At 44.2% G+C, this 25,703-nt stretch overlaps 1 protein-coding gene across 2 annotated transcripts; it reads left to right on the forward strand.

Annotated features, from left to right (window-relative positions):
- The first annotated feature begins 4,437 nt into the window (after positions 1–4,437).
- asap3 (ArfGAP with SH3 domain, ankyrin repeat and PH domain 3) lies at positions 4,438–24,060 on the forward strand. Of its 2 annotated transcripts, none has more exons than XM_058615957.1 (26): positions 4,438–4,828; positions 7,197–7,269; positions 9,050–9,195; positions 10,526–10,600; positions 11,554–11,603; positions 12,549–12,672; positions 13,364–13,449; positions 13,711–13,786; positions 14,698–14,784; positions 15,202–15,311; positions 15,992–16,061; positions 16,159–16,246; positions 16,539–16,587; positions 17,221–17,387; positions 17,481–17,614; positions 17,740–17,831; positions 17,938–18,118; positions 18,755–18,840; positions 19,052–19,167; positions 19,258–19,325; positions 19,958–20,065; positions 20,703–20,913; positions 21,206–21,497; positions 21,846–22,053; positions 22,196–22,327; positions 22,639–24,060. In XM_058615957.1, exons 1-26 carry the CDS (start codon positions 4,703–4,705, stop codon positions 22,711–22,713), a joined length of 3,030 nt encoding a protein of 1,009 aa, XP_058471940.1. In that variant the 5' UTR covers positions 4,438–4,702; the 3' UTR covers positions 22,714–24,060. The 2 variants fall into 2 exon arrangements, with proteins under 2 accessions (XP_058471940.1, XP_058471941.1); XM_058615958.1 differs by having other exon boundaries at positions 22,196–22,323.
- Positions 24,061–25,703: the final 1,643 nt, after the last annotated feature.

The raw sequence follows: 25,703 nt of genomic DNA on the forward strand, positions 1-25,703 counted from the left end.
TTTGCACTCTATTTCTTTTGGTTTTAAACACTTTTCATACCAGACTTACCATCATCAATTCATTCATCCTTTTTTTTCCCCCCCGAATGAGGGACTATTTTCTGTCTAATAAGAGAAAACTGGACACCGGCAGTTGATCTAATACAAAGACTGACATCACTTTGGGAGAGAGACACAGAGACGTGACAATGACACGGAATGAGGAATTAACACATTCCGACAGGCACACAAAAGGCAGCCCATCATTTTTTGGGGGGGGAGTTGGTTGCTTTGGGAACAAACTCAAAAGGCCATAGCCCCACAACAGGTCAAAGTGCAGGGGTTAGCGTGGAGTGGTGATCCCTGCTACGGGGGGTGGGGGGGGAGATTTTTGCATGGACCAGTTTGTGAAAGAAATACTGTGACTTCATGCTCTGTCTTCATTTATTATTTTCCCCAAAACGCTTCCAGATTCTTGCTCAGATCTTAAAGTAAAGTTTGAGGACCCGAGAACAACAGAGGTGATGGTGGAGAACAAAGAGGTGGCGAGTCTATGGGAACTTCTCCTTTCCATAGACTCGCCCACAGACCTTGTAAGACGATTTAAATCAAATAAGAAAAGAACACTTAAGCATGCAGAGCTCAAATGTCTTCAACTGCATCAGTTGTATACAAAACTCTAGTATCTGCTTTTGACACTGTGGTTTACGTGCTATCCAAACAATAGCACACCTCAGCTCTGTTACATCACATCAAGTCGCTGAGACAACAAGAGACAGAAGGTTAGTTTGTTAGATGACTCCTTAATTTGCCAAATGAAAAAAAGCTCACCATTTAACAGCACCAGGCTGTGGTCAAAAATGTTGTGTGTCATCGTTTAAGGCCGCAGGATCCAGCGGGGTCTCATTATATTCAGAGACAACATTTGGTTCAGTTTAGGACGTCGTACAATGTCAGTTATGTGCACTGAAAGCCTTGAAGCGACTGGCATAATGTATGACTATATATGTGACTAAACAGTTCCAGGAAAGCGTTCATTTTAGTTGTTTAATTGTTGTTAGTGACATGGTGATTCACGCAAAAAAAAAACAAGTTGGACTGCCTTGCTCCCAGTCTGGAAAACATTTTTGTTGCTTTACCAACCCCTGTGATGACAGGCATGCCGAAGGAGATGCCAGATCTGAGGGTGGGGTTGACGGGGCAGGTATGTTGACGACAGCAGTGAAGTCATGCCACAGAGGTGAGCGTGATGATGTGGAGGACACCGGAGGAGTTTGCCACTCTGCACTTCCTGCTGTTACACTTGCTGTTTTATTAGAGGCCCTTTCCTGTTCAATACATTTCATATGCTTTATTCCAGTGGGGGAGCTGAAGCAACAATAAATCCCCCCTCCACTCTCTTTCTCCCAGCAGTCCTCCCATATTCAGTCATCCGTGTCGACCAGAAGAGGGGGGTATGTTACGGTAAGCTGGGGCCTAATGGTTTGACAAGGGCAGTAAATTGATAGCAGAACTAGTGGAGCTGAGTCAACAGGCAAGAGCGAAGAGAGTGAGGGAGGTTTTCTCTCTCTGAAAAAAAAAAAGTTGCCAGTGGACCTCTGTGCTGCTGGGAAGCGGCGAGGAAATCGCAGCAGCTGTAATCTTTACTGGAAGATGTCGGCACGACCTCTGTGCTGCTGCTGCTGCTGTGTGTGTGTGTGTGTGTGCGTCACAGAGAAAGAGGAACGCTGCATTTGGTCTTCACCAAAACTTAATTGCTCACAGAGGACAGAAATGTGAAGAGGATGTAAATAGGGGTGAAAGCGGTGAATATGTACGGCATGTGTGGTTGTTTAGGAAGGAAAGGGCTGGAGATGAGGAGGGAAAACATGGAGTGAGTCACTCCAGTTGGTGCACACAGACAATGAAGCTTCTATCTCTTTCTCCTTTTTCCTGTGTCGTCCAACCTTTGTCTTCCTCCCCGCGTTTGTCCACCCCCCCCCCACCGCCCTACATTCCCACCACCTTCCAGAACTACTTAGCTCCGTCACTCCCCCCCCCTCTCCCACCTCCCTGTCCTTGGACTTCGCTCTCTCCACTATATGTTACTTCGTCGCCTGAGCAGACCGGTTTGCTCAGTTTTACAACCAGGACCCAAAGCTTAGAGGGCTGGCAGACACACAAAGGCTCTGCTTATTTACTGGGGGCCGCATAGAAACTGAAGGAGCGTATTGTTGGGACACAGTGAGCCTCTACATGACATCAGCCCCGCATGCACAACACCAATGTGTGGGAAACGAGCAAGTACACACTTATGTGGCACATTGACAGACACATACATTTATCCATGCAGCCAGTCCCCTATCTGTGTTTTCCTCTTCTCTTTTCTCCACGAACAAGCTTTGCGCCATAAAGACACACAAAGGAAACAATACATGGCGGGGCCCTGTTAAACTGGGTCACCAAGCCTATTTATGTGACTCGGCAGTGTTTGGAGTCTGTCGCGTGCCCTCACTTTCTTATCTGTGGAGTAAAGACATTTTTCTCTTGGTGAGTAATGTCGTGTAGAATGAGTTTTTCCAATTTCCTCTTCCTCAGTATTCTCAGTAGTTCATGTTCGTCGTCGGTGATTTCTCACTTTCAGCTTCCAGAGGGTCTCACTCAACAACCCCTCCCTTTTTTTTTTGCATTTAAAGTGAGTCTAAGTTATTTGCTTTGCACATGCAGCTAAGACTAAGTTTGTGGTTCATTTTATTTATTTTTTTGGTTGAAATGAGCTCAAGTTGTTTAAAGAGCCCGGTCTAATTTTCCATTTTCACACATAATGCAGCTTCGGTTTTGCGGTCGAACCCAAAAGAGCGAGTGCATTTGATGTTGCTTTTAAAACCCAACCAACTGCACTTCACGCTGTATCATATCACTGCTCCCCTCGAGGCACCAGCGCCGTGATACACCTCTTCTCTTTCAGCTGACAGGCCTGACAATACCAGGCACGCAGGAGTTATGTTCCCATGCTCCACACACGGCTCCTGTTAGCTTTTCTCTCTCCCCACCTTTCTCTGAAGCTCTAGTTGCTTTCACTTTGTCAGGAGATTTCTGGGGGGGAAACGGTCAGTGGACTAGAGAAATCCTTCCTTGATGGAAAAATTCCTATCCACGGGATGAAAGGGAAGACAAAGCAGAAGCTTTGGAGCTTCATCTCAGCAGGTGGAGGTGTCACACCTTTGACAGTTGCAAAGCAGGTGACACTTCTGTGTTTTCTGTTATGTTTTGTGCCAAAACCCCAAAAACCCAGCAACGCGGAAAACCTGTTTTCATCCGTGTCACAAGTGTCTGCTCCCTCGCAACAACATCACCTCATCAATTGAAATTCCTCTCCTTCAGTTCAGTTTGTGAATGAGGCATTCTGTATATCCATGGCGACCACACTGCAGATTCTCTGGAGCCTGAATAGAAATGAAAGGCTACAATGAAAGCGAGGAGACACACACACACACACACACACACACACACACACACTTATATCTTTGTGAGGACACATCATAGACATAATGAATTCCCTTGCCCCTTACCCTTACCTTAACCATCACATCTAAGTACCTAAAAAAAACCTAAAACCAGGTCTTAACCCTGAAAAAGCCCTTTAAAGTTGTGGGGCTCAGACAAACTGTCCCCTCGTGGTCAAAATGTCCTCACAAAGATAGATGTGTATGTTTTTGTACACTGATATTCTTGTTAGGACACGGCATTTACTTCCTTTCTTTTGGACAGCCCGACCAAAGCCTTATCCCTAAATTTTAACCAGTTATTGCCCAACCTTAACCTATAACCACAATTCACATCGTATGCTATTTAAAAAGCGATATCAATGGACTGTGTGTAAAAGCACACTGCATGTATAAGGCAGTGCACAATCCTAAAAGGCACTTTATACTGTTGACACTTTTCAGAGGTCTCAAACCCGCAGCCCGCGGGCCACATGCGGCTCCCCAATCAATTCCATGCGGCCCACCACTTAATATCAGGTCATGAGTTATTTCTGTATGTTTTTTGCAGAACAGAACACTTTTATTTTGAAATTACATGAACTATCATCATTAATATTAATACTTCCAATATCTTTTTCTCGGAAAGTTTGACTCTTTTCACTTGACCGGCCCCTTAATTTGAGTTTGAGACCCCTGCTTTACATGGTTCTGTTTTATATGACTGTACTTACACTTAATGTGTGGTTGTGTACATTATTGTGTGCATGTATGTTCATTTTCATGTGAATGTCCCCACTTTCAAAAAGAATACAATAAGTTTTCCTAACTTTACGAGGTTCTGCCTCATTAGGACCAGGTTTTTGTCTCCATAGGTGACTGAAAAAGTCAGTGTCTGTACCAGAAAAGAGATGAACACACACACACACACACACACTGAAAGCACAAACATTCCCACGTGACGCTGTTGGAGTTTGCTCCCTCCCTCACTCCCGCACAATAGCGCGCTGATTTACCTCCACGCGCACAGATTCGCCGAGTGTGGAGACGAGTCGCTCAGGACTCCGCTCTAGTTTCGGTAAACTCCGCACATTCGCGACACTTTTTTAGCGACAGACACTGCGAGTTTTCTGCTTTCACGCGGCGGACGTTAAACCCGTGTCTGGTTCTTCAAATGGGAATTACGCGCGCGGGTCCAACTTTGACTCACTTTGCTGCTCAGTGACTTTCCCTCGGACTCCTTTTCTTCGCCGGGAAACATGCCGGAGCGAATCAGTATTTCCGACTTTGTGGTCCTGACAAACGAGGACTTGTCTTCGCCGGGGACGTCGAGTTTTCAGTCGAAAATGAGCGACTGTCGGAACACGGTGTCAACCGTGGAGGAGGTGAGTGACACACACACACACACACACATTTGTTGCTGGAGTTGTTTACCTACCTGTCCCTCTACAGCTGATCCCAGCAGAGCTTCACACTCACAGCAGTTCGTGTGTTTCCACACGAGATAAACACGCAGTGACACACTTCTCATGCTTTACAATCTGAGTAAAACAGACGTGCACTGTGTTGCAGGTGTAGGAGTGCACTCATATTTTCTATAATACTGTGTGTATACATGTCTGTGGTGTTCTATTGGATTGCATCTTTGTGTACAACACCACAAACACACACACACACAGTCACAGTCTTCAGAAGGATAGCACAGAGAGGGTTTATGACAGAATATGATGCACAGTTGTGTTTGTTTGGATTCTGCTGTCTGTGCCTGCAGAGGAGGAAACAGACAGACATGACTTGCCATAAAATAACTAACCCAAGGAATGCAAACAGGTCTTTCCTTCCTTGTATGTTATCTTGTGATAAAAAAACATTATACCTCCCTCTCTCTCTCTCTTTCTCTCTCTGTTGTCATGTGATCCAAGGTGGATTTCTGCTTTCAGACCAAACTCATGTTAGTTTGAATCATCAAAGCACATATTTATTTATTCCCCTACAATGAGACCATGTATCATCCCCGTGTGAGAGCAGTTTTAAAGGAACCCAGCTTGTGTATTCTCTGATATTTAATGATGGCGAGTTCTTTAGATGTAGATGACAGGTCTTCAATGAATCTGTCCTGGCTGGAAAGTGTGACATGTGACGAGCGATGGGGACAGTTGAGTTTGGGGTTTTTTTAAACAGCTGTCTAATGTATTTATCTTGGACTTTTAAAGCTATGATGACACACTGGAAATAAAAAAACATGGCTGGAATAGCTGTGCTGAGGAGGAGGAGGATCATGCTGTAATCTTGCACAAATACAGACACACAGACAGACTGACTGACCGACCGGTGGACACACACAGATGCAATAGTCTCTTTATAGACAGATCTATGGTTATTATGTTTAGTTGGCTCAGCAGGGACAAGCTTGATTAATGGCTAGGCTAATGTGTGTGGTTTATGGCAGCAGGCTGGAGAGACAGAGACACCATTTACCCACACACACACTCAGCTGATTGTTACTTATTACCCCCTGATTAGAGGCGACGATAAACAAGGAAAGACGGGGGACGAGGGGGGGGGATAAGGAGCGGTTTAATTTGCCACAGCTGTAAAAAAAACGGCGAGCCTCAATTCCTGCAAAGTTTATGAATAAAGATGAAGTGGAACATTGTTGGCCGTCCGGCAGCTCAGGCTGTCACTGTGCCAAGTGAATGAGGTAAATGAGGATCGAGTATCTGTTAGTCATGAAATGTTATTCTCTGCTCCCCGCAGTCACACACACCCTGACAGCAGGTGTATGCAGCCTTGTTTGCAGTCATCCAGCTATCTATCCATGCTCATTAATCCAATACTAAATGGATCATCTGACTTTTCAGCTTCTTAAATGTGAATATTTTCAGGTTTCTTTGCTTGGAGAACATCATCATTTCCAGGTTTTTTTCAAAAATTCAACAAGTGCAACCTGTTCCAATTAACCTGCAGTAGCTTGTTTCCACTGTTTATTCGCTGTAGGAAACTGCAGCAGCAGCAGCAGCACACAACTCCCATCCCGGCTCTCCACCAAATCACTTTCCTATTCATTGTCTGAAAAAAGCCTCATTACACAACCCCAACGCCGCCTTTTTAACGAGTGAACTAACACTCAGGGAGTGGACTTGACCAGGAAAGTCTGGGGTGTGTAAACAGTGTAAACACGGCAGGGTGTCTGTTATGTCAATAAAACTATTTCTGAATACACACATAGGGGGAGTGTCGCATGGCTAGCTTGGTACAACAAGTGGCCAGTGTAATGGAGAAAGAACAGGATCTGGTTCAAGCCCAAGCCCAAAAAAAAACCAACAACCCAGTTTTAATTTTCTCTGGAAAGTGACAGCCGTTCAGACGGGTGAAGGAAGTGCACTGACATCATTCCAGGCTGGGAGTGATGGTGCAAGACAGATGATTGTTTTGTTGTCGTATGCTGATTCACCTCTTTATGTTACTCACACACCGTGAGAACCTATAGAGAGAGAGGGAAGCACGGCGAGTGCTTACTTTTATATCCATAAAGTATTTGAACTCTTAAACTGACGTCAGTATAGTTACGTTGACTTTTCAGGACGTTTACGTCACTGAAATTAAGTATTTTTTGCTTTAACCCAGGTATCGATTTCACCGTCCTTAGTAGAATGCGTATGCATCAATATCAGAGACGTATATCCACCACATGCAGGTGTCGACGTGTTATTCTTGTTCTTGACTTTACTTTGTCTCGCTGTTCTATCGCAGTCTCTGGAGCTGGACCATACGACTCTGCAGAAGATGAAGAAGATGATCAAAGCGATACACACATCTGGACTTTGTAAGTGCAATGTTTTACTTATCAAGGAGGGGGGGGCCGAAAAAAATGCTTAAGCTCAAAGTCTGCCTGCCTGTGAGCGTTCAAGTGTTTATTCTTGACTGTTTGTTGTTTGATAGTCAACTTTCCAACTTTTTTCCAGAACCAATGACAAAAACACAACAAGTGTAACTGGATAATTTTTCCTCAAAATCCTGTTAGAGTTCTGTCGATATAGTTTGGCTTCTGTATTCTAAGATGAGCTGTTTGGAGGATCGGACGCCTTAACAGGATTCACTGTACAAGCCTGGTTCAGTGACATCAGCGAGGGTAGTGGTGTTTACGAGCGAGGCCCCTTGTGAAGGCACCACAGTTTGTAGGATGCTGACTGATTGTGTTTATATATAAACGGCGTGTGTATGTTTTTGTGGCGTGCGTGCATGTATCCGCGGTGAGGCTCGCTGGTACGCGTAGTTTCAGCATAAAACAAGGTCCTCCGTTTCCCAGTAACCCCCCCCCCAACTCGCACAGTTTCTGCGTGTGCGTCATGTAAAGTTCATGCCTTTTTAATGTCTTGACGTTGAGCTCGTGCATGCGCCACGGCGTGAGTGTTCACCTCAAAAATGTGCGGGAGAAGGAGAGAAAGTGCAGAGCATGTCCTGGAGTTGTTTTTCTCCCCCCGACTCTCGCTCGCAAATCTGCTTCCCATTTCGAGATGTCAACTCACAGTTTTTAGTAAAAGTGTGAGTCAGAGAGCTGCCCAGAATTAGGCAACCAGATACAGGCAACAGAGAGGTGAGTTCTCTCTCTCTCTCTCCCTCTCTCTCTCTGAATGCAACATGATGCGGTTGGAACGTCGTAATGAGTTTTGATTCTCAATCATTAGTCACATCACCGCACATGAAGACGTCCCCGCGCGTTACTTTCATGGCCCCCCCTCACTGTGTCGCACGACACAAACATAAACACATGTTGAGTTGTTTTCGTCTTTAGTTCTCTGTTCCCATAAACCCTTAAGTGCCATTTTTCTCCCAAGACGCCAAACTGTGTGTGTGTGTTCGTTCTGGCAGAAGAGTAAAAGAGTTGAGTTGCTTTGCTGGTATCTGGTAAAAGTCCGCTGTAAAATCATCCTCAGAATGTCTCTGTGAGTCAGCTGTTTGTTGTTTGGTGGACACATATGTGCATCTTTGATTCAGTCTCTCGTCCATGACACTAAATGTGGCCTTTGCGACTGAACGTTCCAGATTTGTACAGCCGGGCGTCTCCGAGACACGGCCACGCTTTGCTATTTTACATTTCCCTTGAAATGGAAACTGAAGCAGAAGAGATGAACTTCTACCTTGCTTTTGCATGTTTAGTCTGCTGTGTGTGCGTCAAATGATTTCTTTGTTTGGGGTTTTCCTAACATCAGAGCGGTGACAGGAACACTAATTTGGTTGTAACTGTTCATCAGGTGCTCACCTCCATGACTTGAAATGCAATCTGTGCTTATTTGACGTCCGTAATTCATAAAGCTTTGGGATAATTTTCTTTTCCATGAGCCTTTTTCTACATAAATGAATCAGACTGAGAGACCACTGAGGTTGCGACTCTTGGGAAAGTGACCTATAACATTGCATCGTGACCTATGAGCCCAAGAGAAGCCTGGCTCTCTATATGTGCCTGTCTCCTGTTGCAGGATGGGTGGAAACCAGCACTAATTTGTCCCACATGTCTTGTTAAAATACTCTGCCTTCTATAGACTTTCTGCACATAAAACTCTTTGAGTTATTGTCACTGTATTCACTGTGTTGTTGTTTTTCAGCCCACGTGGAGAGCAAGGAGCAATACATCGAGGTGCTGGAGAACCTGGGGAACAGCCACCTGACCCAGGACAACAATGAAGTCTCCACAGGCTTCCTGAACCTGGCTGTGTTCACCAGAGAGGTCACTGCCCTCTTCAAAAACCTGGTGAGGAAAGAGGAGGAGGGGGGGGGAAGAGAGAATGGAAAGGGCTGGTTTCTACAAATGAGCTGTCTGAGGTCGCGCAGCACATGCAAAAGTCCTCTTGAGGCTTTAGAAAAGAGAAGTGGAAACTGCAGAAAAGTCAACCCAAAAGGAGGGAATGGAAGCCGGTGTCTTTCGGTTCCAAAACACTCAATTGACGGCATGATGCGAAAACTCTTAAGAGGAAAAAACAGTTTGTTGAATCAGCTAAATTTAGATTTTTGTTTATTTTAAAATGGCGGCGGATGGCAGAACATCCAATGTTAGAGGGTGTACAGTATGTTTGTGTGTGTGCGTGCCACACATCTGCATACATGCATTGAATACATAGGAAGAATAGGGTTTTTAAACCCTTTAGAATATGGGGCAGTCCTGAACACTCCCAACCGACTGTTTCTATGGCGATGATAATTCATCCCAGACCTCCGTGTGTGTGTGTGTGTGTGTGTACACCCTGTCTGTATCAATCACTGCCTCATGGGGAGACTGGACTGTGCACACGATAAACATGATAAAGACCAACGAGAGCGTCACTGCAAAATCAACCCGAGCGTGTCCCTGAACGCCACATGTGAGCGATTGCACCCTTGTCCCCACCGTCTGTGTGCACACACATGCATGCGTGTGTCAACCAATTCACCGCGCGCCGCGTGTAGACTCTGGGACTCGGTATTTCCCTCCGTCAGAACTCATGTATTACCTATTAGTTACCTCAGCCCCTGGCTGCCAACCAAAACAGCTTCCATGCACTTGTGTCAATAAATCCGAGGCCAAACCAGTGCGAGCGTTTAGCTCGCGGAAGTAGTTTGACATTATTTATGTGACGGGAATGCCACAGCTTGGCTTTTAATCCACCAGGATCCATTTAAGAAGGCCCAGAGTGACATTTACAAACACACCGGAGAGCGTGGCCACATGGAGACATGTGGCAGTCGAGGCAGAATTATGTCCGTAGCCGTGCTGCTGCATGCCATAATAAATATGTCAGGGAGGAAGTATTTGTTTTGTCATTCATTCCGTAGAACCTCTCCATTTTAACACTTAATTTAGTGCCATTGTATTATGCTCCCCCATGGCACAGAATGATCATTATCCTGTGTTTTCTTTTGTTGACTCACCAAAATCACCCGTGTTTCACTCATTCCAAGAAAATGGGGGAAAAAAAAGGTCCACAGGGAGACAAAGTGTTTTGAACTCTGTGTGCGTTTGCTTATACTGGAGGATATAAGCGCTGCCTGTGGTGTAGCCTTCATGTCCTTTACTCCTTCCATGTGTTTTTCCCCCTGTGTTTCAGGTACAAAACCTCAATAACATCATGGCTTTTCCTCTGGAAAACGTTCTGAAGTCGGAGCTTCGCGACAGCAGACTTGTGAGTTCTTTTAAATTCTTTAAATGCTGGTTAATGAATGTCCGCTGGTTAAAAACAGAGATGTGTTCCTCATTTAAGTGCACAGTTGTGAGTTTAATATCCTGTAGTTGTGTTTGCACATCAATTCATTCTAATCAGATACAGCCCATAATTCAGCAAATGGCATCGTCATCTCTCGGTGTTGTTGCCAGAAGGATGAGTGACAAACTGACTGAATCATCCATGTTCAAGTGTGATATTTCATAAAGGTTTTGCCAAATAAAATAAAGAACTTTTACGAGAATCCTTGTGCTATTACAAATATATCAAAGTCTTGCAATAACTGATTTTTGCATGAGTCAACGGAGCTTTAATCGCGAGATGAAGGGATTTGCAGCTGTGTTTATAGACGGCGTCTTTGCTGTCTAAAGTGATTAAAAACATCACTGTAAAAATCACTCGCCGTGTGGATTTCCTCTTGAGTCAGATAAGCTCGTCTGCCCGATGTTGTCGACATAAGGAGCTGGATAAGACCAGGCTGTTGGTGGAGATTAACGCGGTAAAGACGGGGCTGTGCTGCAACACTGCACTGCTACCAGTCTGTTTTTTGATTTGCCACGCCAACACACTAATGAGTAATAAATAACAAGCCAGAGCTCCTCTAAGCTTCTGTCGGTGTCTTTTTAAACACCAAACAACTGCAAGTGTGCTGCTGAAATCCTGTTCTGTCAGATTCTATCTGATAATGATGACGACTGTTCTCTTAAAATGAGTCATCGTCATCCACTGTCTAGCTCCACCCACCCAGACAAACCATACCTGTCGAAACCTCCTCACCTGAATGTGTGTGGACTATCAATCTCTTGTAGGTTTTTTATTTTTAACACTTAAACACTATTGTCTGGCTATAGGGATATATAGTGTATGTATACACAGTGTGACAACACTAAGCTTTTCTACTCTCTGTTCTGCAGGAACTCAAGAAACAGATGGAGAAGAGCTGGAAGGAGTACGACATAAAACTGTGAATAAACACTAAAGTCTTACACATGTGTACACCTCTTTACACCTAAATTACACTTATACACTGACTGTTGGGTATACTGAACTAAAAAAGGTGACTTACTAGTTTCCTGTTGCCAGGAGACGAGGTCGCGTCGCCGTTATTTTCTGTTTCAGTGTCACAAATGTGGAAATACTACCATGAAAACAAGTGATCTGATAGTGATGCTTGACTGTAAAAGTCACACAGTCGTTCCTCAGTCCCTCTTTTCTTAGCATTGCGCAGGAAAAGGTGCAAACTCAGCGCCCGGGCTGCCAAAATCAAGTCGTAGAAGGTGTCATGTTTACTGCCGATCAGAGCCGGAGTCTATAAAAACCTGTATCTATTCCAGAGTAATGTGACCAGGGAGTGAACGCCGATTGTATCCATTCCCACTGCAGACAAAAGCCAGATGTTACCGGATGTCAGTGGGGGTTTTGACCAGTGGGAAAGGGACTTCAGTTTGTTACTTTATGATCATATGGCTGCACGAGGTGTCGTATCAGTCCAGATCTTCATCTTGAAAAACTCCCTTAAATTAAAGTGAGTTGAATAAACAAGAGACGAGAAATTGAGGAGAATCATGTTTTACGTTATGTAGGTCACAGAAGTTAGTGTCACAGCAGAGGTTGACGTGAGAAGTGTTCATTCCCCGTACACATTATGAAATAAAGCTGGGGCACTTGCACGTTGCCGGCCGTTTAGTGCTCTGTAATTACCGTCTTCAATCCAACCTTCACTCTCGCTTTCTCTGAAAGGAAAGTGGGGAAAAAGAGGGCCCTCAGTTTGTGATGGAAACAACTTAAATGCTCCATTCAATTCATCGGTTTAGAAAGAGCACTGACTAGAGAGATGCCCCAAAATTGTGAGTGAATAAGCTTTCCTTGTTGTTTTTTTTTTCTTTTTCTTACCCCCTCACCCCATCAGAGGGAAGTTGGAGAAGGAAAGGAAGGAGAAGAACAGGCAGCTGGGCCTGATCAGGACGGAGGGATCAGACGGCGGGGAAGACATGGAGAGAGAGAGGAGGTCTTTTCAGCTGCAAATGTGTGAGGTGGGGGATCAGGGTCAGTCAAAACACCACATAGAGACACAGTTTCGCTCACACAGGTGGTCGGCCTCTTGGATTCCATATTTCATTGGAAAAAAAGCTTTGGAAAGTCACACAACAGTTTTTATTGGTGGAGACTTGCAAAGTTGCAGTCGAGTGTGGTCGTAAACATCGGAGAGTGCAGTTCAAAGGTGTATAAAGGGACTTTATGACACACACCTGAAAAGCTAAACCGGGGGCCATTATTGTGAAATGGTACGGACAGTGCTGGTACACACAGGTGGTGCAGTCTCAGTGGCTGCTGAGAACCCTGAGAAAAAAATGTTTAACTCTGACTGAGTCCAGCTGTGGCCAGGCGGGGAAAATGGAAAATGGAAAATGGAAATTCCACTTGGTGCTGGCCTTTCCACTCCTCCACCTCTCTTTGTTATATTTAACCCTTTAAAAAACAAACAAAAAGAAATCTTTTTCCAGTTTCTGTCTAATGTTCACCGACTTGACCGAATGTGTGTGACCTTTGAGACTCTGCTACACTGTGTCTTTGAAACAACAACACTTTTAAGGATAAGCCTTAAATTGTGGTTGCTGAGCCATTTTTAAGCCTGATTTGCATATGCAGCCCAAATGCTCTTTGCGTCATTAGATTTCTGTTGTCTCGAGAGCAGTGTTTAAAGTCCTGTGTTGATGCTTCCAGTATCTCTTGAAGATCCAGGAGCTGAAGGTTCGTCAAGGCCCTGATCTTCTCCAGAGTCTCATCAAATATTTCCAGGCCCAGCTCAGGTCAGTTTCTTCCACCACCAGTTTTCCACCTCAGGTTTTTTGCATAATATTTGAGGTTCTTTGGTTTTCTGTTCCTTTCACAGGCTTTTATTACTGTTGCTAGCCATTTACCTTCTTTTTTAATCAAACCAAATGTTTTTTATGTGGGAACAGAATTGCTTACGCAGTCACAGCATGCGATGTTTTGTTTGGTTCGAACTAGAATGTTGTGACTTGGAGACAATCATGACTCGGCAGTTATTTTTCTCCCTCTGATCTCAGTTTCTTTCAGGATGGACTGAAAGCCGCCGAGAATCTCACTCCCTTTATTGAGAAGCTTGCCGCCTCGGTGCACACGGTAATCACAGGAGCTGCTGTTGTATCTCTGTCTACCTGCATTTAATAAGTCTGTGTTTATAGGGTTGGAATTGTCATTGTGATGATATCATAACTCTAATCCGCCTACACGGATTTTTCCATTTGTCATCTGTTGCTCGGTGACGGCAACTGATAAAACTTTGTCCAAGAAGGCACTTTACAGTACAGCTCTCACTGTAAATCACATGGTGTTTTAGTACCTCCTATAGCGTTTCCTCACTCTCTCACAGCAGCCAAAACTTCAGCCCCCCTCCTCTGAAACTTTGTCCCAGCTGAACCCACAGGCAGAGATTGTAATTGAAGTCTATTTTCAGAAACGCCTCCCCGATTTTCCCACCCTGAGATGAAACATAAAGCATCAATCGTTTTTCATTCTTTTCCTCCACCCCCCCCCTGCTGCACACCTATTCCTCCAACCACTCTGACTGGATTCGCCTCCCTCCCCTTTCTTGGCTTCCCTAGAAACAGACTGTTAACTGTGGCAGTGGAACGTTAGAGGTTTTTCTGGTTCTTCACGGGCAGAACGCAGACCCGCTCAGACATGCCAGACCTCTGCCTCAGGAGGGACGTTCAAACACAATCTGTGTTATGGTTCCCAATCCCAGGGGAAAAAAAATGAAGCAAGTTAAACAGAGTGGTGCTAGATCCCACACTGCCCTCTGTGTGCATTAATATAAAAAGCAGAACCTCCAAAGACTGCACTCCCTACTCCTGTCTGTTCTGCATTATTTTTGCTGTTACACAAAGCTCTGATGTGTTGTCACTCCACACCCAATTCTGGGAACAAATGAAAACACTGTTAATAAGCCGAGAGAATTCAAAAATCAGCTGTTCTTTCAAATAATTAAATTTGACATTACTTCATCGTGTTGTGTGTTTTGTGTATTGTAGGTGCGTCTGGACCAGGATGAGGAAGTGAAAAAACTCACTCAGTTGAGGGATTCTCTCAGATTACTTCTCCAAGTAGAGGGAAAAGAAGTAAGCTCGCCCACAGTGTGTCATTATTATCCTCATTGTTTAAGAAATCCAGCGCCAAGTGGCTTTTTCTTTACTTGGCAGTTGATACAAGTCAATAAATAGCCTTATGTTTTGTACTGTTTTATATGGAAGGCAATTTCCGCCAGGAAAAAAGATGTAAAAGGTTCAAAAATATGAGATTAAAAAGTCGAAATTGAGATAAAAATCTAAATTATGAGATAGAAAATTGAAATTATGAGATAAAAAGTCACAATTATGAGATAAAAAGTCCAAGAGTCGAAAAGTTGATTTGATCTCACAATTTCGATTTACTTACTTAGGATATTTTTATTATCAAGGCTAAGTTTTACCTCTTTTTTGGGCTAATGGGCTTCCATCGTTGTGATGTAAAGTTCTGAATCCCTGCTTGTTTCCCAGGAATACCTGAACAGGAAGAACTCAGGCAACGGATACAGCATCCACCAACCACAGGGCAACAAAAAGTATGGCACAGAGAAATCTGGCTTTCTGCTCAAGAAGAGTGATGGGTATGTAAAAAAAAGAAAAAAAAAAGAAAAGTAGCTGCAGCATCTGTTTCTGCTTAGCTTTAAAGTTAAACCCATCTTTAAAATAGAGTTTGAATGATGATTGAAAATACTAAACTGTGTCACATGCATATTAACATTATATAAATGACTGTTAATAACGTGTCTGAGCTCACTGACAAATGAAAATGAATTATTATTATAATTACTACAAATGCTGCTCACTACCACTGTTGCCTGCAGCAGCGACTGAGAAAGGAGGCAAAGTACGGAGAGAAAGGAAAGGGGTTGTCCACCCCAGCTGGTCTTCATTATGGTGAGATGAAGATTCAAGCAGGGGCCCCTCCTGTGGAGCTTATTGGCAGCCTAGCAAACTGAATGGATCCAAGTTTTGCGTCATACACACACACATAGACGCACAGGCAGTGCTAGATTACTGAGTGATAAGGATGTGGTTCAGTAGGGCGAATGTAAGAGTAAGCCTTCCTCGGGCCATGGACACAAAAGGTTTTCAAGATGTTTGTCAACCATCGTAACAAAAGCGAGACCGAAAATACTGTCAACAGGATAAAACTGTCCGAGCACAGGGTTTTTATTCTTCAAACCCACAGTGTTGTTGTGTTGATAGTATGAAACCATAAGCGTACGAAGTCTAACTGCGATGTTGACGTTCTGTGCTGCAGGATCAGGAAGGTGTGGCAGAAGAGAAAGTGTGGAGTCAAATTTGGCTGCCTCACGATTTCCCACAGCACGGTGAGGACACGCAAGCTCCACCGTCACCGAACATCTGTCGGTTGGACTGTGCCTACATTTCTGACTTGAAAAAATTGTGTGTGTGTGTGCCTTTTAGATCAATCGACCTCCTGCCAAGCTGAACTTGCTGACGTGTCAGGTGCGGCCAGACCCCGAGGACAGGAGGACCTTTGACCTGGTCACTCGTGAGTTCCTTTCACCGTCGCACCACATCGTGTCATCATTAAAGAGCCGTCTGCCGCGCAGCTGTGTCAAAGTATTTCTCTTTGGTACCCACTTGAATCGAAATCAAGATCAGAGCAGAGATTTCACTCGGGACAAACGCCAGCGGTTCCTTATGATTAATCTACACTGTTGAGAGACATGAAACAGATGATTATATGCATTCAGTCTGTCTGTCTTCACTTCAGCATTTATTGTTGAACTTGTATTTTCAAGCTCCAATTGACAATAACTACCATTTTTCCCTCTCTGTAGATAATCGCACATACCATTTCCAGGCAGAAGACGAGCAGGAATGTATAATGTAAGCATTCAAACACATGTAGGTTTCTTTTTTTTTACATTGTATGCTTCCCTCTATAGGACTTTCTATTTTGAGCGTAGGACAGCATTAGATAGTTTACTCCGCTTAAAAGTGAGGTGAATAGAGAGACTTGGGTTGTTTAGTGAAGTGTGGTACTGTACGGCCTGATCCTGTATGCAGAGAAGAAGAAGCAGCAGCAGCAGCAGCAGCAGCAGCAGGGCGGACAATGGACAAAAAGGAAAAGAAAGATGAGATGACAAGAAGAAAAGTTGTCCTCTAGGAGACCCCCGGCCCATCTGCTGTTGGGTGGGACTTCTCTTTCTAGCCACAGACGGCAAATAAGGGAACTTAGTGTGTTCTGATGTGGTGCCGAACAGGGTTTCATATGGAGCCCTCTGTCCCCTGCCCGTCCCTTGTGTGTGGGCCTCCTGGCCGACTCTTTGATGTGCTGTGTGAGTGTAGAGACGGAGGGCCAATGGAAATGGTTTGTAGGAAAAAGCACCAGAGCTTTGGAAATCAAGAAAAAAACAAAAACACTTGAGGTCCAGTTTGTGGCCGGTGGGTAAAGAAAGAAAAAGTGATGATGAGTTTTCACAAAGGCGACTAATCGTTGGTGTCGTGTCTGTACTTCAGTTGGGTGTCAGTGCTGCAGAACAGTAAGGAGGAGGCTCTCAACACGGCTCTCGGAGGAGATCAGCTCCATCTCCAGGACAGTGGGCTCCAGGAACTTTCCCGATCCATCATCGCCGAGCTTCGACACATGCCTGGCAACGAGGCCTGTGCTGACTGCGGCGCTCCAGGTCAGCCAGTGTTCATGACTCCTAATATTCACCAGTTTGAGCTACGTCTTATAGAATCGTGCATTGTTTTTTTTTTTGCTCTGTGTGTCGTAGACCCGACATGGCTGTCGACAAACCTCGGCATCCTCACCTGTATCGAGTGCTCTGGAATCCACCGAGAGCTTGGTGTCCACTACTCCAGGATCCAGTCTCTCACTCTGGACCTGCTGAGCACATCTGAGCTCCTGGTACTAAAAGTCACAAAAACCCAGACACAATCCTCACAGGATTTCTTAATTACAGACATTATGTAACCATCTGCCTTTCATTGACATTCTTTTATACCACATCTATGCGGTTCTATTCACTCCAGCTGGCCGTCAGTATTGGCAACACCAGATTCAATGATATCATGGAGGCGGGCCTTCCAAATGACTCTGTCAAACCGCTGCCGCAGAGTGACATGTGAGTGCCTGCGTTCAATCGGAGCAACAATGTTGTTCTTCAAAAACTGCAAACTGTAATCATGTGTCATTACGTTGTCATTAAGCCGTGCGTCTTGTGCAACCAGGAATGCCAGAAAGGAGTACATCGTGTCAAAATACGCCGAGCGTCGGTACGTCCTGCGCAGAGAGGAGGCGGATCCGAGCCGGCTGTGCGACGCCGCGAGGAGCCGGGACCTCACTTTTCTTCTCCAGCTCTATGCGGAGGGAGAGGACCTGGCCAAACCGCTCACACTACCTGACGGACAGGTATAAAGTTACAAGAGTATTTCCACACCGGCATGAATTAGGCTGCCCACCCTGCTCGCTGAAAGCTACACACAGTTTAAACACACTGTAAAAAGTGACTTAAAAATGGAATTGAACCCACCTAGAGTTAATGACGTACAGAGTGTTGGAGGCGTGTGGATAGTTACACATTGTGAAACACGTTTTAATTGTCCTCTCGTGTGGCTGGGTGGTCTGAGGCCCTTTCATTTATTTAGGCCTTTAATCCAATCTTTCCTTCTCCTCATCCTCTCATCTTGTGCTCCTCGCCTCTCTCGCCAATGGAGTGTTTTCTTGTCTTTAATCATACTCTACTCTCTTGTCGTAAACTTCCTCTTCAGCACAAGTGTGTGTGATTATACTCTGTGTGTGTTTGTTTTCATTGCTTGGCCCTTTTATTTATTATTTCAGCTTTAAGGGCATAACGTACGTCTCGAGGGAGACAAAGTCATCGGGTTGCACTCCCGACATAATCGCGCCTCACTTTTTTTCACCTCGCGTAGAATCCTTTAAAGCTGTAGGGATGTTTAACGCAGACACAGAGGAGTGTTCACCCCAGAGACAATACGCATCTACATCTCTTGTGGGTCAATAATGTGGCCTCTCTTCCTGTTTCAGGGGATCAAAGAGACGGCGCTTCATCTCGCTGTGCGTCTGGAGGATCGGAGCTCTCTCGCAATGGTGGATTTCCTTTGCCAGAACAGGTCAGATGCGAACCAAAAAAAGTCCAGCGTGATTAATATGTCCTTCAGTATAAAGGAGAGTAAAGCTGCAGTGTGTAACTTTGTTGTCAAGCAATACTACTATCAGATCAGGGCAGGCGGGACAAGATTTGTTTTTGAATCACCCCGGTTTTTGAGCCTGTAGTTGGTGATGTATAACATCATGTATATTTCCATAATGGTCTGTCCACAGCAACTGTCTGGAGAAGAGGACAGCAGAAGGAAATACTGCTCTACATTACAGCGTCCTGTATCACAAGCCCGAGTCTCTCAAGTTACTGCTGAAAGCAAAGGCGGCTCTACACACGGGTATGTTCCATTGTCACATTGAAACTTTGTGCCGTTTTTGAATCCCTTTTTAACCATTTAAAAAAAAAATAAAACATCTCACACCCACAGTGAATTCATCAGGAGAGACGGCCCTTGATGTTGCGAGGAGGCTGCAGCTCACACAATGCATTGACCTGGTAAGAACGGGGTCCTCTCTTTTAATTTGACTCATATTTTCAAAGAACGCCCACCACGAGAGGGAAAACTCACTCAAGTCACAACCTACCCGAAAGTAAACCCCGGAAACAAAACAAGACAACTTCCTCAACTTGAAACATGACCTTAAAATAACTCCCTGTGCAGCAAAGGTCAGATAAGGTCTCCGTCCCAGGATGAGACATTTTATCCTCATCAGGTCTCAGTGTGCATCATTTACAAACTGGTTTTATTTTCTTACCGGCCATCTGCCCTGCTGACTCAGATCCTGTTTGACTGCTCAAATCCTTGTTTTTTTCAAGGCTTGTGTCATTTTGTGTGTTGGATGTTCTCTTTTGCATTTTGATTTCTTTTAACTATCCTTCTTATGTCTTTTCTCATTGTGGTTGAAAAAAAAAAAAAGATTGTAAAGAGATTCATGCACCAGTCATTTCCCCTTTTCCACACTTTTAATTTAGTTTCTTTTTTTTTTTTTTTTTTAGTCTTTTAACCTCTGCTGACTCACAAACTGAAATATTTGTACACACAGATCAGCCAAGCACTCGGAACTAAACCAGTACACAGATCAAATACTAGTATTATTCTGAGCAGTTGTGGTTCTGTGTTGTTTTAGTTGGAGCTGGCCCAGAGTGGGAAGTTTAACTCGCAGATCCATGTGGAGTTCATATGGGAGACTCAGTCTCAGGAGCTGTATGACAGTGAGGATGACCTCGACGAGAGGGTAAACAACACACACACACACCTGGCAAAAGTCATCGCTGATCTTGTCCCTCTGCCAAAGAAGCCTTTACAAAGATGGACGTCTTAGGGGTTTTCCACCACACTTTTCTACTGTGGAAAAAATGAAAAAAAGATCAACTGGGGGGTTCAACTATTCTCCAAAACCACAGTTTCTTTCAGACCTCAGTTCAGTTCAGTCCCTTTTCTTTGGTTTGATCATCAAAATGTTCCCACTTTTGTAGAGTTTTTAGCACAGGTGTGAGTGGACCAAAAGGCGGTATTTACCCTTACCTAGTGATAGTATTTTTAATTTTTTTGAATCGTGATTGTATTTTTTTGTATTTTTGTATCGCTGCTACGATGACCCAATTTCTCCTTGGGGATAAACAAAGTTATCTATCCTATCTATCTTATCCATAACTTGCCATAACTTCACAACTAACTTTACATTACAATAATTATGAGAACACCTGCAGTTACCAGGTCAGCCAAATGACTTAGCTAACTTAGCTAACTAGCTAACCCTAGCCCAGGAGGTTAGAGAATAGTTACATCATTCTTTCAGTCTCAAAATCATTACATTTCATCAAAGTGAGAATGATAAAGTTCACTATGTGCTTCTCTCCACTTCCTCACAGGTGAGCCCGTTACCCAAGAACCGCTCCCCGTTGACTCCCAATGGTGGCAGCTCCTCCTTTGCCCGCTGGAGTGTGGCTAACACTAGCTCGGCGAGCAGGCCCTGTCAGACCTATGAGAATCTCGAATTCCTGTACAGAAATCCACCTGCCAACAGCGCCCCCTCTGGAGCGTCAGGGCCACCGCCACTGCCAGCTAAATCCATCCAGAGAGGTGAGCTGCTGTATATCTGTATTGAGTACAGCTATTGATTCATAGCCACTACTTTTTAAAGAGCTAATTTAATTTCTATCCTCATTTTCCAATTTTTTGACACACACTAGTTCTGACATTCATTGACCGTTGCTTGTTTTTACTTAATGGATTAATACGGTCACAAATTAGATTTTCACAAACAATTTTCAATATTAGTTTAAGAGTTGTATATTAGATTTTGGTAGCACAGCATGTTTAGTGTTGCTGTTTTGAATATTTTTTTCCTACTTCACTCTTGTCCCCTCCACAGGTCGCTCAGACCCCCAGATTTCGGTCACGGCACAGGAAGGAAACGCCATTCCGAGACGCTGCTCTAACTCGCCCTCCCACTCCCCGAGTCCCCAGATGCAGGTGAAACACAGCCCTCCTTCGTCAAATGCGGAGAGTCAAGGTCAGAGTGGCAGATCTGCAAAGTCCATCCATGGACATGGAGTTCTGCTGAGGGGACAGAGGCAGACAGGGGACGGCCAACCTGGTGCAAGCTTTGGCTCTCAGAGTTGTGTTGCGTCGCCGTCCTCTCAGAATCACATAGGGCCTGTCAGGTGAGACGGAGGCGTCATCATTTCATACGTACTGCTTTCTAGTCAGAATGCATGGTTCCTCCTTTGAAACCAGAGTTCAGGGAATACAATATAAACAAAATAATGTGAAAGTAAAAAAGAAAGAAAAACACAACTTTTCTAGGTAGAATAGAATAGATTAGATTAGAATAGCATATCTTTGTTGTCGTTGCAGATGAAACTGGATGTATTTTGATTATCTTCATAATATAACCGACTTTCTTTCAAATTCATCAGCCAAGTCCCTTACGTTGTGAGCGTTTGCACGTCTCAGTCTCCATAAGCTGCTTGATTGCTTTCATTCCATTATACATTTGCTTCGTTCTGTAGCTCAGAAAAGACCACGTCGTATCGACGGACCAGCAGCGGAGGAGGCAACCAGGGGAAATGTGGCGTCTTGTCTCCGAGCTGTCCGGGCAGCCAGGAGGAGCTGTACTGCAGTTTGCTGGGGAATAGCTCGGGCCTCGTCCCGGCTCCTGCTCCAGCCCCTTCGTCACCTGCCGTGACCTGTGCCCTTCGACCTCGCAGGAATGCTATGGTACAACCGCACACCGTCTGTTATATTCAAACCCTTCTCTGTGTCACCGTCTGCTTCTATATCAGAGGAAAAAGAGATTTCACACTCACTATAAATGTGCTCCAGGCAAACTGAGAAATATGTAACGTGTCTCCCCCCCCAGGTTTCTGGCAGCAGGCCACATCAGAAGCGCGTCAAGGCTTTAGCAGACAGCGGGACAGTCGGTTCTGAGCAGCTCGCCTTTCTCAAAGATGAAGTCATTGTTGTTACGGCAAATAATGACCCCCACTGGTGGGTAAGTGCAAGTACAACGTTTCTCTCTATTGCCAGTTTAGATCTTGTTCAGACCTCAAGGAAAAAAAAGACTGATGATTTTATCCAGATTAATTACACACTGAAGAAAAAAAAAGAAGTAGTTTGAAGAACAAGTCAATTCCTATTGTTGTTTTTTGTCACTCTAGATATGACAAAACCAAGTATTCCCACACGATCGCTGACAATTAACAGTGGGAATAGTCTGTCTAAAAATGTCCAGTTTTTCAAGTGTTTCATATGAACCAGTAAAATGAAATCTCCAGGACTTTCAATACGTCTTTATCCCCACAGGTTGGTCACATAGAGGGGGAACCGTCCAGGTCTGGCAACTTTCTTGTCAATTATGTGCACAAACTGACAGACTGAAGGACACGGACATGGGAAAGTATTGTTTAGTGACCAACTATACTGAACTCAAACGGAGAGCGATGATTACCGGGACCCTATCATCACACAGTGGATTTTATTATCTACGAGAGAGGACATCGTCCTTCTCCTGGGATGCCACTCCCAACTAAGGCACACTTGTGGATATAAGTGACGCTGATTAAGGGATTATACCTTTTTAACATTTACTCAAACTGGGAACTAACAATGGAACATAAGGGATTTACAGCCACAAAAAGCCTTTTAGTATTCCCCTCTGTTGGTTTGTCCTTGGTTTTCTAAGTGCTACATGTTTTTATAGCCATGGACTGTTAATATTAGGTACAGAATCATTTGTGGTTGAGGAGACCGCTCTAATGGCCATTAGCTATACCATTATATAACACAATTTTAAACTAAGATCAGTAACTAGAGGCAAATCTTACCTGCAGGGCAAAATCCCCTTAAGGCACTTTAAAATATTTGAGAAGAAGTCTTTGGAGGAGTTGGAGCAGAGCTTGTGTATATAAACATGTGTCAGATGGAGGAAAACTGTGGATCGCAGCATACAGAGAGAGAACGGAGTGAGGTTCAAACCTGCCTCAGGTCTGTTGCAGCCTGCCCCGGAGACTAAAGTGGCTTCGTGCCTGCTGCCAGCCTGTCTCCACCGCACCACCGGGGCGTCTGGGGCAGCCCCCGAGCAGAGATCTGAAACTTAAGCCCAGCCATCTTGACTCTGGGCAAAGCTCACAGCCCAACACGGAGAGGGGGGGGGATCTAGTTTCTCCTGGCTCCAGCCATCTGTCTGTAAAAAAACAAAAAAACATGGAATAACGAAGGTGTGTTAGGAGAAAGGAGGGAAAAAAATTACCCTGCTATACCAGGAAAAGGCACTTAAAGAGTGCCTGTCAGTAACAGCACCCCACTGCAGTTTTTTTTCATTTTTATGTTTATTTGTAGGCATGTGGGTATAACACCGGCTCCATTGCACTTACTGTACAGATTATGTGGGAGGATTGGGGAATTAAGACGGAGCAGAAGCACTCACGCATTTCATAGCAATTATTCGACACAACTTGTTGTACATATTTTGTCTTAAAAAGTCCACCCATGTGCACAGTGTATGCCACATCTTTTCTAAAAAATGTTCTGCATCATAAACAGTTGTATACTAACGGAGTTACTTGGTGTTGTAAATTCACTGCCCTCTGATTTCCTGTCTTTGAACACAGACGCAGCCGTCTCTCAGCCAAAACCAGAGACAAACACTTTAGTAGCTAATTTGAGTCGGTTTGTTTGTAACGTGTCTAATAAAGTGCCACACTGTCCTCTGCAGTGACAACTTAATGGACTAATACAACTTTTAATACCAAGCACCACCTGAGAAAATACTGAGTTCTCAAAGTAAGGTCAATTATCACCAACGTTCAAATACAGGGGTGTAGGAAGACCGAACAAATCATCCTCCTCTTCCTCACATATACTTCACACACTGGTGGATTGAGAGATAAGGTGATTTTGATTATTAATGTGAAAATGTGTTTTTCTTTAAATTTATTTCATGTTTTTTCACACTTCGATCACACACCCTGGTTTATACGGTAGAGCAGTCTTTCTGTTCTTCCTCGAAGTACCACTAGAGGAAGCTCGCACCACAGTTTGAAAACCAAACTAATGGATTATGCCCTTTACGCTCGGTGCAACCACACATTACTTCAATTATTTAGTCAGTGTGGGTTCATATAAAACCCCCTTCAATGCAATGTGTTACATAACGCCGCTAATGACAGGAAGCCTTTCTTCCTCCTGCACATTTTCTCTCACATTTTCACTTCTGAACAACAATCAATTTGATTTAAACTGATCTGGAAACTTTAGACTTTTAAGTCTTAATTCACATTAAATACAAGTGTGTTGTATTATATAAAAGGAGAGGTTCCTTGTCCAAGCAGCCACAGTATGCCTGTGCTTGAGTAAAGTGGTTTAAAGTATGTATAAGAAAACACTGCTTGTGTCACTTCCTCCTCAGACTTATCCCAGGCTATAGATCCATCCATCCATCCATCTTCTACCGCTTTATTCTCCACAGGAAGGTCACAGGGGGCGGCTGTGCCAATCTCGGCTGACATAGGGCGATAGGCGGAGTCACACCCTGGACAAGTCACCAGTCCATCACAGGGACACATACAGAGACAAAGAACCGTTCACTCTCACACCTATGGTCAATTTAGAGTTGGTAAAGAGCATTGCAGTCTCTAAAATAAGTATTGCTAAATATCAATATGTGCAAAAAAAAACAAAACAAAAACCCTGACGGATCATTTCTGATGTTCCCACCATTTTCTTCTCTGACTATTTGTTCCTCCCTTCAGCTTAATCCCTTCATCCATCTCTCTTGGCACGTTTCCCTGCACCTCTCCACCGTTCCAGCCTCATTTAGTCTCTGTCCGGATGTTACTTAGCCCTGACCCTCCGTCCCCAGTGCCAGGATGATGAAATGCCAGCCTGTCACTTATGTAACCAGCCATCTCTGCAACGGTGCGACCACACACACTCTCCCATGGTGGTGAGTGTATTAATTCACATGTCTATTTTATGTGTTTTCATACGCACAGACACAGATTATTGAACGCACACGTGGTTGAATATAATAATAATCCACGAAATGCTGAGTAAAGCCTGCGCTAATCTCCAGGTTTCCATTATTAGCATTCTTTTTATAGTGGAGTATGTGCTGTTTGCGTGGGTCATCGCAATCTCTAAAGAGGAACACAAGAGGATGTTGTTGACATCTGCCCGAAGCCCATCCACAGTACATGGTTTAATGGCTTTCATTAAGTGAGCAACGGCAGAAATAAAACCATCGGCTTAATGCAACTTCACAAATCCTGGTTTTGCAATAATGAGCACTTGCAAGTGGGATACATATTTCCAGTAATTCTTTCACTTTCATGAGAACTCGGTGTTATCTAAGCATCACTTAACCGAAT

This window comes from Solea solea, chromosome 18 (assembly GCF_958295425.1).
Source record: "Solea solea chromosome 18, fSolSol10.1, whole genome shotgun sequence".
In the NCBI taxonomy this organism is placed as follows: Eukaryota; Metazoa; Chordata; class Actinopteri; order Pleuronectiformes; family Soleidae; genus Solea; species Solea solea.